We start from the raw sequence: 17619 nt of genomic DNA, 5'->3' as shown, positions 1-17619 counted from the left end.
TCCCATTAGTCGCCTCTCAAGATAAACATAGTCGCCTTTTGTGGCAAGCATGGCTTCCTGAAGACCTATTCTACCCCGGGACCTTCACAGGCAGATGTTGAAAACAAAGCAGCTAATAATCATACACTACTCAGAAGAATATCCTGTTATTTCAGTATTTTTACATACGGTTTTGTTTAACATCTTTTGAGCAGTATATTAGTCATTTGATTGTTATCATATACAATGATAGGTCTTCAAAACAAAACTGGAATCTGATTGACAATGGACAACTATTTCTGTTAATCAAATTACAGCAAACATCTATATATATGTTTCAAATCTGAATGAAGCTTGTTCAACTTTTATAAACTTATATATAGTATGCTTATAAAGTAATATATAGTGTATATAAAAAATCTCTGCTGCATACAGAACAGACAGAGCAATACAATCCAAGTCTTGTTCAGGTGACTTTAATTGCTCTGTGAAATGTGAGAAAGAAATGTTTTCTGCATTTAGAAAGCGAGGATAATTAGGAAATGGAAAAGTGTGAGTGACAAGTCCCATAGTTTAACTGTGTCAGTTGAGGAATGTTGGATACTGTTCAGCCTCTAACTAATTTGGGAATAATGGCCTTCTAAAAAGTCCTGCTTTATTGGCTCAGGTGTACTGGCATCTTATCTTGTTCCTGCCTTGCTACAGTTTCAGGCTAGTCAGGCGCTATCCTGGTCTGATCTTATCACATGATAGAGAAACTTTGTTGGACTGACAAGAAGGAAGTAAACCTAGCATTGTAGTTGGGGACTCTCAATAGGAGAAAGTTTGATTGTGTATCATGTCATGTTCTATGTGATTCCTTTTAAATTGTAGACAAGCCACAGTGAGATTTGAGACCTGAGAAAATCTAGACTTGCTTTATATGAAGCTTTAGCTTTGCAGAAAGGGCTTTGTGAAAATGAAAAAGGTCACTGAGACAGACAAGGAGCCCCATTGAGATGGGAGATATGGAGTGTGAGGAAAATCTGACTTGCTTTTTTGGGGGGGAGGTTGCTTTTGGATAATTATATTTCAGAAACTGTGAAACAGAGAAAACTGTCAACTAAACTTGGGATCTGATGGTCAGACTTTGGAATGTATCAGAATGCATTCCCTGTTGGTCATAACACTGACCTACAGTCACTCATTCCTGTGATTTAACACAATGACAGGCTGGCTGTCAAGATAACACAGAGTATTTCTAAACATGCTTCCTCACATGTTAAAGATTGTTAAACAACTGTCCATCACTCACCCATTCCATGAGTAGATTGTGGATATCAGGTTTTTAAGTGAAATAGAAATATCATCTAGTACACACAAAAGTGTATAATTGTCACACAAAAGTTATGTTGTGTCCCAAGGTGCTCACAGCAATTTTCGCTGAACCGAACTCTCAGTGTTATAATGTTACAAATCTAATCATTCTATCTTATATTTCAGAACACTACACTACTTCGTTACCCTAGAAATAAGTAATCAGGGGTCTTCTTGACCCTTGTTCTTGTAGTGCAAGGTAAAAAAGCTGGGATTTAACCATCTTATGTATTGGACTGGGTGTTCTATAGAACATACAGATTTGTCATCATTCAGTCAATATTGATCGATTGTTGATAGACATCAAAGAAGTTACTCGGAGCCAAAATTAATACAAAATATGAAAGAAATCAACACGTTTCACATCATTTGCAAGTGGTGACCTGTTTAGGCTTGGATTACGAGCAAACCACTGCCATGACCATACGTTAGGAGCAGCCCATGAATAAAGTTTGTGTATTCTTCGTGTCAATTTTTAAATTATTTCATCACAGTAGTTCATTTACGATGTCTGTAATCATTGATATTGTTTTCTATCAACAACATTTCTCATTATCTAACTGTTTGGCCAGTCTTATTTATAGAGTATTTCTCTTTCAGTGTGGTCACCAGCCGGCTGTGCGGGTGTGGGATGTGGAGGAGAAGACACAGGTGGCGGAGTTCCATGGCCACAAGTTTGGCATCAGCTGTGCGGTATGTACATCTAGCTGCAGTCAGTCCAGCAGTACCAGCAGACGCCATTCCAGGCCTGAGTACCCTGACTCATTCCTCACTCTGATTTTGTGAAGCCAAGTCACATTCTCATCTCCATCAATACCCTCCCACAGAGTTTCATGTACATCATTGTGCCATTTGAGTAGAGGATTTTATTTTTAATTGAGATTTTATAATAATACATCGTTGATTCAGGCCAGACTTGATTATGTTTGGTATTTTATAATGGGTAAATTACTCAGATCTATTTCTTAAAGAATGACATGACATATCGCAATATCTTGGAAAATTACAGTTCGATTTTATGTACATCTGTACAATATTCTGTCATTAGTTATTTTCTTCCAAAATGTATATTTTTAGTGTAAATTATCAAGTTTAAGGTCAACAATACAGATCACAAATCTAAGCAAAATATCGATATATTTGTCGTCGATACTGCAGTGGTTTGTCACAGCTCTATAAATTGTTATGGTTGATGTATAATTTCCCTTTAAATTAGTGTAATGATGTTTACTTCAAATTGGTTACACTTATGTACACGCATGTTTAGAATGGAGAGGGAGCTCCTGGCACCAGTATCATATCAACAATAATAGTGTAATGCCATAGATATGTTTCAGGATACGGAAATATGTAGAGATTGTTCTGGCTTTTATACAACAAAACAATAATCTTTTTCAGTAATCATTTGTCTAAGTTGTTTCCATGTTTCAGGTATTTTCTCCAAATCTGCGGTACCTGGTGTCTGTAGGCACCCAGCATGACATGATCATCAATGTGTGGAACTGGAGGTCGGGAAACAAGGTTGCCTCCAATAAGTTCTCATGCAAGGTCAGTGTAACTGTATGTATATATGTCAGTGAAAATAAAGTCATGGTAATTACAACATTACTTACTACATGAAACCCAAACTTTTGAGCCCAATTAAGATTTTTCATCCAAACTTATCTGCATAAACCCTTGCTTGTCATTCAAGATGAATGACAAGATGAGGTGGTCAGGTATCCTGACTGGGTTGATGTATTTCATCACTTCCTCATTGGGTACAACTGTACTCATGATATCAGCCACTGGATTGTTTAGTCCAGACTTGATCATGGTGATGTCATGATTCACCAATGCATCAGTGCATTGTGGCCAGGCTTTGCTTGATGTACACAATTCAGGTGATTTTTATATACGTTTGAGATTTTTAACATATATTGATTACTATTTTGCACCTTGACACATTTGTATCTTGACACAAATAACAAACATGACTAGTTGAGAGTGAGTGATGGGTAATTGGCTGATAGGTAGTTGTCCTTTTTCTATTGATCTCTATCTATGACAGAAATGGATCAGTTGTTTATATGTTTTCAGCATCAGACAACTTACCATAAAGGTAATGGCTGCTTGTTATGCACGAAATGTCAGAAATGATGTATCAAAAGACATATCTTATGGTGAGGCGCCTGCATCGTACTTGATCACAGGGAATATTGCTGGGTGCAGTGTTAAACAGCAAACCCAGGATTTCACATTACTTAAACTGACAATGCATGTAAATGATCTTGTATTTGTTGTAGGTTAGCAACGTGGCCTTCAGCCATGATGGCAGTTACTTTGTGACAGTGGGGAACCGACATGTCAAGTTCTGGTATCTCGAAAGCAGCAAGTCTAGGGTGAGGAGGATATATTTGAAACTGAGCCCTCATTTATGTATACATTCAGTACCATGAACTAATAAGATTTCCATGGGTTCACATCTACAAAAGACTTGAAATTTCACTCAGATGTTGCTGTAATATCTCAACAGTTGATGACTTTGAAGAATAAACTATGTGTCTTCGATGAACAACTATTCAGGAACGTCTATGTTGTTTTATTGTTGGACACTTACAGTCGTGTATTCCTTGTGAGAGGCCTACTTCCATGACACCTTTCCAAGATATTACTGGAATATTGATGAAAGTAACATATAGTCCTCCTTAATCACTTATACACAGTTGCTTTAATCAGTTTGACAAGGCAGCGGTGATCCATTTGAATAAGGCACAAGGCTGCTCTGCAGAGTTATGTCCCTTAAGCTCTTCTGAATCAGACTATTTGCTTCATCCTGATTTTGTTTGAATGCTCTTAGGGTTCAACAAATTGGTAAACATATGGGACAGGCTTTCCCCCAAATGACATGCTGATGAAAATGACATTAAACTCAAATCATTCACTCACTGAAAAACTTTATCAGAGAAAACTTAGCAGATGCTAAAACTTTTATTGTTTATACAGTGCATATTTGCTTACTGGTTGCAATTCATTTACTTTTGAATGTGAATATCTTCCTGTAGTAGCTCAGTTAGTGTTATGAATATTTAGCTGTAAGAAAATAAATCTTTGGCAAACAAATTACCAGACATGAGGCTTTTGCTATATTGTTGTTGAATTACAGGGCTTCTAGTTGCCCTAAATGTGATTTTAATCTTGTAATCCTTCTGTTCAGATCAATGAGACGGTGCCACTACAAGGTCGGTCCGGCCTCCTCAGCGACCAGAAGAACAACTTCTTCTGTGGTGTCCTGTGCGGACGTGGCCAGATGGCCGGCAGTACGTTCTGCATCACACAGTCAGGGCTGCTCTGCGAGTTCAACGCCAAACGCTTGCTGGTCAAGTGGGTGGAGCTCAGGGTGAGTGATCTTCTGACTGTGTCCAACGTAGAAGTGAGAGATACATTAGTAGCCCTGGGAGCTACATGAGTAATCCTGGGGCTGTTTTACGTAGAGCCCTTGTACTGACAGTACACTTGCAGCCTGTGATACAGATTCCCATTGAATGTAGATCCCTTGTAAATTTTTAATGTTAGATGTTTGTGACTGTCCTTCTTGTCTTTAAAGATCAGCTAAAACTGGTCAAATAATAACAAATACATGTTAATCTGTGGCATGTGGACTCAAAAACTTTAGGCAGATTACCTCGTGTATGCAATACTCTGTTATAGAATCATCAGTACTGTGACTATATGTAAGTGTACACTAGTTATAACCCCTATGATCAATGAACTGACTGTGGAATAACTAATTTATCAAAATAGTATATGTATGTTGTCTTCACCAGCTGTGTGACCAATGAAACAGCACAGTTACAGAAGGAATACTCAGACTGTTACTCAAATGTAATGTAACCAAAATTGTATATTGCCACAACTAACCCATTGTAAATATCAATAACTGACCAATTTCTCCCAAGATCTGATTGGTCATTTCATGTCACAGTTTCGGATTGTTTTTATGTTCCTCAGACAAAATGTGCCACATCCATCAGTGGAGGAGAGGATCACATATTTATCGGATGTGCTGAGGGCATCGTGAGAGTGTTCAGCGCCAAGTCCCTTCATTTCGTGACTACACTACCTCATCCCCACTACCTGGGAGTAGACGTGTCTTCCGCCACCAGTCAGAGGTATGTTGACTTATCAGTTTATTGTACTGTTTGAGTGAAAACCACTTGCTTGATTTAGGGCAGTTTGTGAAAATACTGCAGGGTTAAACTCTACATTTTGCCCACATGGGTACAAAGTGTGAACACCATTCTGGTGGCCCCGGTTGTGATATTGCTGGGATATTGTTAAAAGCAGTGTGAAACTAAGCGCACTTACTAAACTCTCCCATCAAGCTCCTCAAAGTTTGAATTTTTTCTGGACAGTGTAATAGGCTTTTCCAGTCCATGTATAAACTGCAAAGTATCGTTTTATTGTTACTCCATGCAAACAATAACTTCTTAAACAAGATGTGGAGTTCGAAAAAAAATGACCTGGTGATTTATGCTCGGTAGAAATCAAAGGTCCTGAAGATTATCTTGGTGACAACAAAATCTCAAGTGTTGGAACTGTTCTCTTTCAGCCAAATGAAATTCCCTAAAGAAGATGCGAAGTACCCTGACACAATAGCTGTCGCATTTGATGATGACCATAAGAAGGTATGAAAGTGTCTCTGGGATAGTTTTGGTACTGAAATGTTGCTCAACTCCTGGTTTCTGGGACTTTTGGAAAGGGTGTTGTTACATATCTGTGTGTATTAAACTTGATTACCGATACTAGGTGTTGTGTTGGTCATTAGGTTTCAAGAACACATTCATTTGTGACAGTAGCATTTTTTGTGTTCCAGGATTGTAACAAATTAACGAGATATAGACACCTGGTATGAAAATACAGTAGTCTCTCAGAAACAATCAAGAGGATATGCAGTAAATCCTCGCTCATGAAAGATCTTCATCTGGCAAGACACTATCTCTGCTGAAAATGAGAACTAGCGGTCACCATCTGTCACACACCAGCCTGTTTTTGCTTTTGCCAGCAACCACAGACTGGGAGCTATTCAGTTTAGTTTTGTCTTTAAATCTGGTGTTGATCCAAGCTCTATGACTTCTCTTGAGCAGCATACTTACAAATCCAAGAGTGTACAAGGTGTGAATGTGTTTTATAGGTAACCTGCGTCTACAACGACCACAGCTTGTACCAGTGGGATGTCCATGACATCAAGAAGGTTGGCAAGGCGTACTCTGTGCTCTACCACAGCTCTTGTGTATGGGCACTGGAGGTTAGTATTCTCTCAAACGGAAACATTTCACAAGGACACTTTTACTGAAAGTTTCTAAACGCTTAGTGTTGTACTGAATAGCAGTGGAGTAGCCAAGTGGTTAAAGTGCTCACCAAGGCCTGGGTTCAATTCCCAACATGGTAACAGTGTGTGAAGAACTTTTCTGGATAAACTAGTATCAGATATTAACCAGACCAGTTTGATACGGTTTTCATATTTGTGCTTATTTTTGCTCATTGAATGATGACTAAGACTTAAGTAATCATCTTGTGACGTGCAGTCAGAGCACCATTCCATTTTATAATTCACATGCCTCAAAAAGAAACTATGTAGAAATAAGAATCCAAAATTATGTTGTCATCTATCAAGTTTGGAAAGAATGCTGATAATGCAGTTTCTTTTTGTCTCTGGTGTAATTAGCGTTTGGTACCTCCACGTGGAACCAGTCAGAGTTTTGTTTGTTTTGATGCTTTCTAAGCCAAGCAAGCAAACTGTCACATCTGATAAAGAAATGTGACATTTGACAACATGTCCACTTCCAGGTGTACCCTATGCTGGAAGAAAACAGCAAGGCCACTCTACCTCCGGGATCCTTCTTGACGGGGTCAAGCGACGACACAGTGCGGGTGTGGAACCTTGACTCTCACATGCAGGATAAAACAACTTATAAGAGGAATATATACAGCCATGTAAGTGAAGTTGGTTCAGCAAGTTAGCTTGTTTCAGGTGGTACTTGGCATGGTCCAGAAATTGTGATTTGATTATCAGATTGTGATTTAAGAATCGACAGAAATGGAATGAGGGATCTGAGACAGTACTATTCAAGATGTTTTTCAAGCATTTGTAAACTAATGAAGGAAGATTTAGTGATTTCTTTTCTCCCTAAGGCATTATGTCACACATTTTCAACAATATTGTTTCTTATGTTATATATACTGTAAATCACGAATCTTTTGTGTCATATTTTTGTGAGTGGCGACCAACTGACGTTTTTACATCATGATATTTTTTGTGACTTGCCTAATTCTCAAAACATAGTTTAGTTTGACAGTTTCAAAGCTTACTTGCATCTGAAAGTTTTATCTGAAGTAAATCCAATGACATATTAAAGTTTGCTAATAATCTTGAACACCATTAGTGGAGTACTTCCGCATGTATGCAATCAGTGATGTTTTCCTAAAAACAACACTTGCAGCATAGGCCAGATAAGCTTAAAACAGTTCAAAGGGATTAAATTGAATGGAATGACTCTAATAAATTGGCACTGATGAAGGACCAGTTTAGTCAGTGTCAGCGAAGCAGTTGATCTCCAGATAAGTGTCATGAAACCTATCCATGCCCGCTGGATGGTCTCGGCGTTTCAGACAGTCTCTAAGAAATGTGTGTCATTCTTAGTGTTGTTGTCATTGCTCAATATATGTATTGTCTAGATCTATTGTTAATTATATGAACTAGTCAATAACAAAGCGAAGAAAGGACAGGTTGTTTGCTGATTATTCGTTGCATTCTACCAGCAAATTGCGTCATGATAGTTTTGCAATCTCAAGTCATTTGCAATTTTTGCAAAAATATCTTGCTTGCAAAAATTTAATGATGTACAGTATTGGGGCATATTCACTCACTTTAGCAATTAAAGACTTATCATTCCTTACATCTTGCCTGAAATTGATACTTGAAATTTTAGTCAAAGAGCTTCCAAAGAGAGAATACCTCGTACTTGCCATTTATGGAATGTAAACAATCTGTACATCAAAAACTCACACAGCTGTGTTGCCAGTGTTTCTGTGTCCACTGGTTTCAATCACGATTCTTGTGCATGATATTCATAACTAGTGCTTGAGGAAAATGCATTATCTATTTTTAGAGAAGTGTGGTGTGATCAGTTGCTAACAAAGTAATTAGAGAAAGTCGACATGAAGAAATTAAATTTTTATTGAGAGTGAGAAAAGACTTGAAAGGGTGAACAGAGTCCAGACAGGGTGAGATGGCATATACAGGTGTAATAGAACTGGTGTGATTTTGAAGTATTCCTTTTTGTAATATACTGCAGTTACATAATGATCATCTTGCTTGCTTTCCAGGATTTGCTGAAGATAATCTATGCAGATGAGAACTACATAAACCTGTGTGATGTCGACTACAATCCAGGTGAACAAATAACACATGTTGTCTACACAGAACCAACAGAACTTAGGAATAAGAGTATGAGCAAATAATGTTTGTTTGTTTGTTTGTTTTTGTGTTTGTTTTTGTGTTTTTATTTGTGTACGCCACATTCAACAATATTCCATCTGTGTCTCGTTATGGTCTGTAAATGATCAAGGCTGGACAAGAAACTACAGTGATCAACAAGATGAGCATTGATCTACACAACTAGGACATTCTAATGATTGAATATTTTGGTGTAGAGTCAAGGGACTTGAAGAACAAGCTGACACGTTACCTTAGTAACTTTGTTTTCATATACCACACTTTGACACATAACTAAAATTTGTGAGATGGAATGAGCATGACGATTGTGGAGACAGGTGCACGTACACATTATAATTTATGTCGTGTTGTAGCTGGGGGTGCAGACAAGACCGACACCCAGTACGATGTGAAGAATGGCATCCGATCTATACGAGTCAGTCCTGACGGCCTTCATCTGGCGGCTGGGGACAAACTTGGGAATCTCAGGTAAGAGGTTCACCTACATCAGCATGGGATCTTTGATGGGTTGGGTAAAAGCTGTTTTTTTCATTGGAAAAGTCTTTCTTGTATCCAAAAGAATTTTTCATATTTCAATTATCATAATTTTGTGTTTCATATGAATGTGGTATAGAATTCATTGAGAGATGACCGTATTATGAATTTATGAATCCTTCAGTTTAACTGTGTAAGAGTGACTAAGGTCAAATTGTAAGTGAGTAGAAATATGATCATGAAGAATTAGAACATAAAATGAATAACATGAAAGAAACATTAATTGACAACATGTACTTAATAGTATTCAAGAGAAAGAAATTGGGCAGGTTATGAGAAGGCTTTGTATCTGTGAAAAGTTCAGTGAAGTTAAGTTCCTTTTTTCTCATGAATTCCTTTGATTATTTCAGGGTATATGATACTGAATATATGGATTTGATTCGAGATATAGAGGCTCATGAAGCAGATGTGTTGTGCTTAGAATACTCTTACTCTAAACAAGGTAAGTGTAAGCGACAAGTATGCAAGAGTTATCTCCCTTGATACCATCACCCAGTTGCAGAATATTGTCTTTTCATGGACAAAGATAATTTCCTTGCACAAAGGATCATACTGAGCTTGTTAATATCAATTCCATATTCAATTTGCCATATATATTTTCAGGAACTATCTGTCTGCAACTCTGTACTAAAATCTCAAATATATTTGTCTTTCCGCTTTAGGTAAATAGCCTCTGCCTATTTTAATGCCATCACCTGAAACATGCTTTCTTCAAAGTATTTTCCATTGTTAAAATGTACTGCTTGACCATACAGGACCCAAACTTCTGGCATCAGCTAGTCGAGATCGTCTGATTCACGTGTTCGATGTGGAACAGAACTATGGCCTTCTGCAGACACTGGACGATCACTCAGCATCCATTCAGGCGGTGCGCTTCACAGACCAGAACAACCAGCTCAAGATGCTGAGTTGTGGAGCAGACAAGTCTCTGCTTTTTCGTAATGCAATACAGGTATGTCCATCTCTAGAAGAAACGGGTTAGAATTGGTCTTCGGTAACCCATGCTTGTCATAAGAGGTGACTAACGACTTGGGTGGTTAACCCTGCTTACTTGCCAAATTGCGTAGATTGATGCTCATGCTCATGATCACTGGATTGTCTGGTCCAGACTTGATTATTTGCAGACTGCTGCCATATAGCTGGAATATTGCTGAGTAAAACTCACGAGCTCAGTCACACAGTCTGAAGTTTAGTTGGGTAAGTTGTGGCTGAGAAAACTGATAAAATGGGGGATGAATCTGGAATATGTTCAGAAGAACAAAATGTACTGTACTATTTTCAGAAAGTATAAAGAAAAAAAATTGGTTTTGAAGTTTGATGGAAAGAAATAGATAATGAAATCATTACACAATGCCATTTTAGAAAGTGGTCAGATGCAACTTATATGTCATATTTGGGATTTCAGTTTCTTAGTAAAGTACACTACCATTTGTCAGACTTCAATTTTTGCGGAAGTCGCAGTAGCTAAGCAGGCTATTTGGCTGACTTTGTGTGCTGTCGATTAGGTGAATAACTCTGAGGTTGTGGGTTTAAATCCCAGATGGGAGTCAACCATAAAAGTACTAGAATTTGTGATTTACTAAGAAAGTGAAATCCCAAATGTGACATGTTTCTGTTTGTGTGAAAGGTTTTAATAATATAGCACTTGTCCTGTCTCTTTGTAGAGTCCAGAATTCCAGTTCAGTCTTGACCAGCATCTTGTCAGCAAGGCCACACTGTATGATATGGTCACTGACCCCACACAGAAGTTTGTGGCTACGGCCTGTCAGGACAGAAACGTCAGGTACGTCAATCTCTTTCCATCTGGAGTCCTCTTTCATAGAGCTGAATGATTGCTGAGTGCGCTCTTTACAACAGGTAAAGAAATTGAACACACTTGCAAATAATTTTCTTCAGGAAGCTGCAACCTCAGTGCTATGAAATGTTCATAACACTGAACCATTTATATTTTTCAGAATCTATAATATACGCACAGCCAAACAGAAAAAGAATTACAAGGGCTCGCTAACAGACGATGGAGTGCTATTAAGGATTCAGCTGGATCCATCTGGTTGCTATGCTGCCACCAGCTGCACAGACAAGAATATTTGTATCGTGGACTTCTACAGTGGTGAGCTGGTGGCCACCATGTATGGACATTCCGAGACCATTACTGGAATCAAGTTTATGAATGATCTCAAACATATGATCTCAGTGTCAGCCGATGGGTAAGGGTGACTCTTCTTTCCCTCTTGAGACATTTTAGCAGATATTGACTTAATCCAGTCAGCGAAAATGGGAATATTGGGTTGACAAGCTGCTGTTGCTTGTCTGAATGGGGAATAGTAAATAAGGTGACTGGGGTAATTACTTCATTATACCTGAGTGATATGAAATTTTGCACCTTGTATCCATCACTGGATTGTCTGGTCAAGTCAAACACAGGTATCAAGAATATCACAGAATGCTGCTCAAACCACAAACAGTTATTCAGATTTCAAAATAATTTTGATATGTATAGGTCAAGTTGTATGCCAAAACTAATGACCTTGTCCCAAATTATGAAACGAAGCGGGGTCCATATTTGTGGAAATGGATGTTCATGTTTCTGGGGTCAGTCTGTTGTACTGCAAAATTGAAGTGTACGATCACTTCACCAACAGCCTAGAGAAATGTCCCTGAAGCTTATTATTTGTGAATGACCTGGTTCCAGAGACTGCTTTGTGTTGATTATTGTGGGGTAGCCTAGTGGTTAAAGCACTCGGTCATCACGTTAAAGACTGGGGTTTGATTCCCATCATGGGTACAATGTGAGGAGCCCATTGCTGTGACATTTTTAAAAAAAAATTGGCATAAGACCATACACACTCACTCATCAAGCTTCTTTAAGTGGTTAACTTACGTTGTCATGAGGATAGAAATCCACTAAAGATATGCCTCGTGAAAAAGCAGAATTTGAAAGAAATAAACAATTAGAAATTAAATATTGATCACCTTTACAATACATACAAGGCTGTTATTTGAAACAGTTCAACGAGTAAGCAATTCCTGTAAAGGACAAATATGCGACACCTCATCATCCATGTTGTATTTGTGTTCCAGGTGTATATTTGTTTGGCGTCTGCCATCGGAAATGACGAAGCAGATGAAGAACAGAATGGAGGAACTTGGCAAGATGCCCAAGGATCTGCAGTTTGTCAGTGATATCAGGTAGGGCTAAATTACAACTTACCTTTTCAGCACATAGTTTGAAAGTGTACATGACTGTTGTAGCCCCCTTCAATGATGATGATATTCTTGTACAGAAGGAATATGCCACACCTCAGTAACAAATCAAGGTTTACTCTCTCAACTGATCAAGTTATGGAAGTCACAGTGGAGTGTACAGAGAGCTGAAATGGATACACCTATTATGCTTGATATGTTAAGAATTGGCAAGAGGTTAGGAGTCTGTAAATATCATAGAATTTCACGTAACCAAATGCCAATAATGAAATTAGGTGATACTGTGTTAAACTAACAAGACAGTGATACTGTTATATATTTATTTCTTCAGTAACAATAGTACCTCTTCCATGCCTCTTTATTCAAAATGATGAAACATAATAGTTGGAGAGTGAAATATCAGCATGATTACCAACAATAATCAATGAGGAATAGTTTGGGATAGAAAATGAGCTGCTGTTTTTGTGTGAAGATATTAAGTAATCAATATCAAATACAGTTAGTAATGATACAGACATCTACAGCATCGGCTCCAGACTGTTGATGAAATTAGCACCTGTGAAGAAAGTGTTGCCGTTAGGCCCTTCCACCTGCTCCTTTGTCAAATACCATCTGCTCACTCTTCACCTTCACACAGGAGGGAGACAGCCATCATTTCCAAGGCCAGCACGCACGACGGCATGGACAACTTTCCAGTGTTGCATGAGCGTCAACAGTTCCAGCCCGCCCACAATGTACTGGACATGCTGGAGAAGGATTACCATGATGCTCCAGCAGAGGAGAGCAGTCCTGACTATCGCTTCAGTGTAGGGCCTCTACCCAACTGGGCTAAAGCCAAGGTTAGTTACATTGTTTGTATCACTAATACTTCATTTGACTTCAGTGTTCTTGTATAATATTTTAAAGAGGGACTTTTATTTACATGCTATCGATAAGACTTATTCTGTAGTGGATGTAAGCCGGTCATTGGATTAGCTTTGTGTTCGACAGTTTACTGTTTGAATTACTGTAACTCAACAAAGTTTTGTGGGCAGGAAAGTTTTGATAGTATTGTGAATAAACTCCAGGCACAAAACTTTCCAAGCGTAATGACATCGCTCATATTGTTAAGCAATTATTCATGGTCCATCTAAATCATGTGATCAAACGTGGTAGTCATATCACTGTTGTTCTAATAAAGACAATGACATTTTGGACATAAGACTTTAGCACGATAACAAGTTAGTTACGTCAATACACAAAAGTAATAGTTAGGTCAGACCAATTTTATTTCTTGTTTTATGGATTTCTATTCTCTGAAAACCTAAAGGCAGGCAGGGAAAAAAATACAAATAAAATTTCCAATCACAGTAATATTCCATCTAAATGCTCAAAGTATTTTACTTTTGGCAGTTTATGAAGTGAATATGGGTCAAAAACCAACCTATAAAGTATTTTCTTGTGAGTTTACATTTTCAACCTATAAAAACTTTATGATTTTATTTTTTTGTGCGGGGAAAATTACTTTTTTTTGTGTCTTATTTTTGAAATATTACAGTAGGAAACAAGAAATAAAATTGGTCTGGCCTTGTTAGTCCATAAAAGTTCAACAATGTCAAGAAGTCTATGATGTTCACACACCAGTAATTCCTTGCAGAGTTAACACAATGTACTGACTTCACAGCAATTACTAACATACTGCATTACTGACATCTTGAAATGAAGAGTAGTTGGCAGTGAATAGATATGCATACATTTTTTGTTTTGGTAATTTGTCTATCTGGAGGATGACATGTCAACAAACTACTTTCGCAGTGGAAATAGTGAGATCACAACAAATCTCATCGGTGACAGGTCAAATTTTCCATGCATGACACAACCTGCTACTAAAGTGACACAATATGAGAATATATTTCCTGTTATTAAAAGTGGCTTCAGATACTATATATTTAAGATCACTGCATCAGAATTTATTTTTCGTTGTATTATCAGGTGTGTTTTAACTAAACCACAGGTAGGGGATCATGTGCACTGCACAACTGATTGCTGTTTACTGTCTCTGTAATCAAGACAATTATACCTGGTCATCTGAATCACTGTATATACGACAATGCCTAGCAAAAAAAAAAACAAACTTAATTGGCAAATAGTCTTGTCTAGCAATGTGTAAGTGCAAGTTTTTACAAGAGGATGACTCACAAAAGAAACATGATGTAAAACTGACTGGGTTGTTGATCACACAAAACATTGACGAGAGGGAACTTAGTTGATTTACAATAACAGACAACACAAGATGATTTGGCTGATTTGAAATTAACCTACTGGAGTTGTCCTTCAACCAAAGATTGCTGTCCCTGTAAGATCAACACATTTGTGTTTAATATTCTGTGCACAAGCTAATTTTTAATTCCTCATGTCTAGATTCTGTGCAGATATTTAGCTAATGGGGTGAATGTTGACTTCTGAATGTGACTTATGTGTAGATGGGAGGCGGCAGCGGTGACAGCAAGGACCGCAGTCTGGAGTCGGCAAAGCAGCCGAAGGGCAGATGGGCAGAGAGAGCTGATACAGGATTTGCAGTGAAAACACAGAGTGAGATGAGCTTGGTCAACACAGAGCCAGGTGTGTTGCAGAGTTGTCCCTCCTTGTAAGCTGCGAACTTCAGTCAAACACTTGTCTCAATATTATCTTAGTACAATGAACGTCTTTCGTCGCTCTTACATTTTGCTGAGTACCAGGATCATGTTGATGAATGGTGCCCATGGCCCCATTTCTCAGATGGTTGTGTTGCGATATGAAAAATTCACATGATTTGTCATTGATTAATGATGTATGAGGCAGTAAGGTTGCGTAGTACAGTTATCAAATTCACACCATATAAACAACGTATCAAGCCTGGGATATACACGTGTCTGTGTCATGATGCTTTCCTGTATGTGCCAATACCCACATGTTCTGGGTTGAGATCGGTTATGTTGGTTGTACTCCTTATGCTTGATTGGTCAGTTCCAAAGCCGGGAACGCAAGTTTGGCCTAAAGTCTTAAATGCAAGCCTGTGATGATCTGAGTCACTGGGGGCCTTTCCTTATATGATAAAGTGACACACTGTAGTAAGACCGACGCATAAGGTATCCATGAAAATCTGGGCTAGAATTTGTGTTCAGCAACCCATTCTTATCAAAAGAGGCTACGTAAAGGATCAAGTGACATAGTTGACACACGTCATCCTATCCCAGTTGCACCGATTGCTGCTCATGCTGTCATCACTTGATTGTGTGGCTCAGACTTGATTATGAACAGATCTCCATATTGCTGAAATATTGCTAAGAAAGCAAATAAAACAAATATGCAGCAAAACCACAAGTCATCACAGTTGTGCTAGTTGAACAACACTTTTAAGAGTAATTTTTATATACATGTATCATTTATAATGGTTTTTCGGTTTGATGTCGGAGGAGAGCAAAAATATTTGCAACTTTATGATTCTTTCCAGTTTTTGATAAACCTATGATACTGGCATAGACAAACCCGAAAACATAACACAGGATTTGAACCCACAATTACAGTTTGCATGCCAAAGGGACATAATTCTGTAGAGTGAATTACAAAATCTTAAACAGCAGGGCAAAGTTCAGGAATCATTCCTGGTAAACCATATTGTTAATATCTTCACATCAGCTAAATATAGGCCAAACTGCTTGTGTAATGTTGCACAAGTTATTTGTGCACAAAGGAAGTGTAGCCAAGCTGAATGGAGATAGGCTGCAGGTATTGATGATAATTTGGTTTGATAGTTGACAATAATATCAGCCTTTACTACTCATGTATAAATCATATATGCTATCTCTGACTTCATCATAGAGATTTTCACTATCAGGATATTTACTTAGTGTCAATATGACTGGAAAATAATCATATAACATGTGACTTTAAGAATCTCATCATTATTTTCCATCATTATCTAGGTAACAGGGCACAGATGATTAGTGTTGCTCGTACTTTTTGATTTCTAAGAAGCTATTTTCTTCTGTCTGAGACAATTGCCTCCTTTAGTTGTAGACTCATTTCTCTTCTTAGTTAATTAATTAAAATAAAAAAGTGGGAAAAAATGAACCTCAAAGTGCTGGGTTTTTTTTCTTTAGTAGATACCAAATGACTTCAGTATACCTATTCAATTAAACTGCTTGTCTCAGCAAATTTTGTCAAAGAGAAAAAGCTAATTTTGGAGGTGCTATTTTGCCTCCTACTGTCTTCGTCACAATATTTGAAAACCCCAAAACTATGCAGCCTGTAGAAATGCAGTGAATTTCTTGAATTGAATGTAGATCAGGTTGATGAAAAAATATATCTTCTATCACTGAGGCAGTCCACGCATTGGAACAAATTTTTTGTTTTGATATTACAAATTGGTTTGAAAACTTATCTGAACAACAGGATAATATATAGAGATACTAGTTTAAAATCTATTGTAGTTTTGTTTTTTTTATATTTTGATTAGTTTTAACAAGAAGGGGCAAGATTATTATATGTCAATAGATATTCACAAGAAAATATATACCCTGGTAGTTTTGTCTTAGGTATTATATAAAGGACAATACATGTCGAACAACCCTTATTGTTACAACCATGTTCCTGATCAGTACAGGTAAGCCATTAACTGCAGTGTTCAATCATGGCTGCCTGCACATTGACAAGAGAGTCAAATCTCCAAGCCAAACTGTCGTATGTAATGGACAACCGATCAGTGCTTGTGACTAACGTGGGGATTACGATGCTGGATTACAGTTTCAGTTTAGCCATGCCTGACTGCAAATCTTTACAGCGTACGCTCGTTACAGGATTAGCGTTGACCTTCACACGGCCCGATAAGCCGGATAAGAAAATATTTTTGTTTCATGGAGGGTGATTGTGGATCACAGGGATAATGAGAGTTTAAGTGTGTAGTTGGGTGAGGAATACTACAGTGATACTTGTACTGTAGTGAGGGTAAGGTGCCTCAGATTTTTGCATGGACAGTGAGAATGGCTGGATAAATATTAAAGATGTTCGTGTTTGGTCTTGGAGCTGAA

General features: G+C 37.9%; 1 protein-coding gene across 2 annotated transcripts in view; it reads left to right on the top strand.

Annotated features, from left to right (window-relative positions):
• The window catches only part of LOC137293826 (mitogen-activated protein kinase-binding protein 1-like), a 108250-nt gene that overhangs the window by 67386 nt on the left and 23245 nt on the right, over window positions 1–17619 (top strand). For both annotated transcript variants that reach the window (XM_067824590.1, XM_067824589.1), the window contains exons 4-20: window positions 1936–2028; window positions 2767–2883; window positions 3621–3716; window positions 4532–4714; window positions 5326–5486; window positions 5927–6002; window positions 6509–6622; window positions 7165–7311; window positions 8704–8770; window positions 9187–9301; window positions 9718–9809; window positions 10123–10319; window positions 11032–11150; window positions 11323–11574; window positions 12449–12556; window positions 13209–13410; window positions 15034–15172. In XM_067824590.1, the coding sequence (XP_067680691.1) occupies window positions 1936–2028; window positions 2767–2883; window positions 3621–3716; window positions 4532–4714; window positions 5326–5486; window positions 5927–6002; window positions 6509–6622; window positions 7165–7311; window positions 8704–8770; window positions 9187–9301; window positions 9718–9809; window positions 10123–10319; window positions 11032–11150; window positions 11323–11574; window positions 12449–12556; window positions 13209–13410; window positions 15034–15172 (2278 nt within the window). The remainder of the gene's footprint in view (window positions 1–1935; window positions 2029–2766; window positions 2884–3620; window positions 3717–4531; window positions 4715–5325; window positions 5487–5926; window positions 6003–6508; window positions 6623–7164; window positions 7312–8703; window positions 8771–9186; window positions 9302–9717; window positions 9810–10122; window positions 10320–11031; window positions 11151–11322; window positions 11575–12448; window positions 12557–13208; window positions 13411–15033; window positions 15173–17619) is intronic.

The sequence above is a fragment of the Haliotis asinina genome, chromosome 8 (genome assembly GCF_037392515.1).
Source record: "Haliotis asinina isolate JCU_RB_2024 chromosome 8, JCU_Hal_asi_v2, whole genome shotgun sequence".
In the NCBI taxonomy this organism is placed as follows: Eukaryota; Metazoa; Mollusca; class Gastropoda; order Lepetellida; family Haliotidae; genus Haliotis; species Haliotis asinina.
Note: the sequence above shows the minus strand (reverse complement) of the source record. Positions and strands in the feature narration are given on the sequence as shown.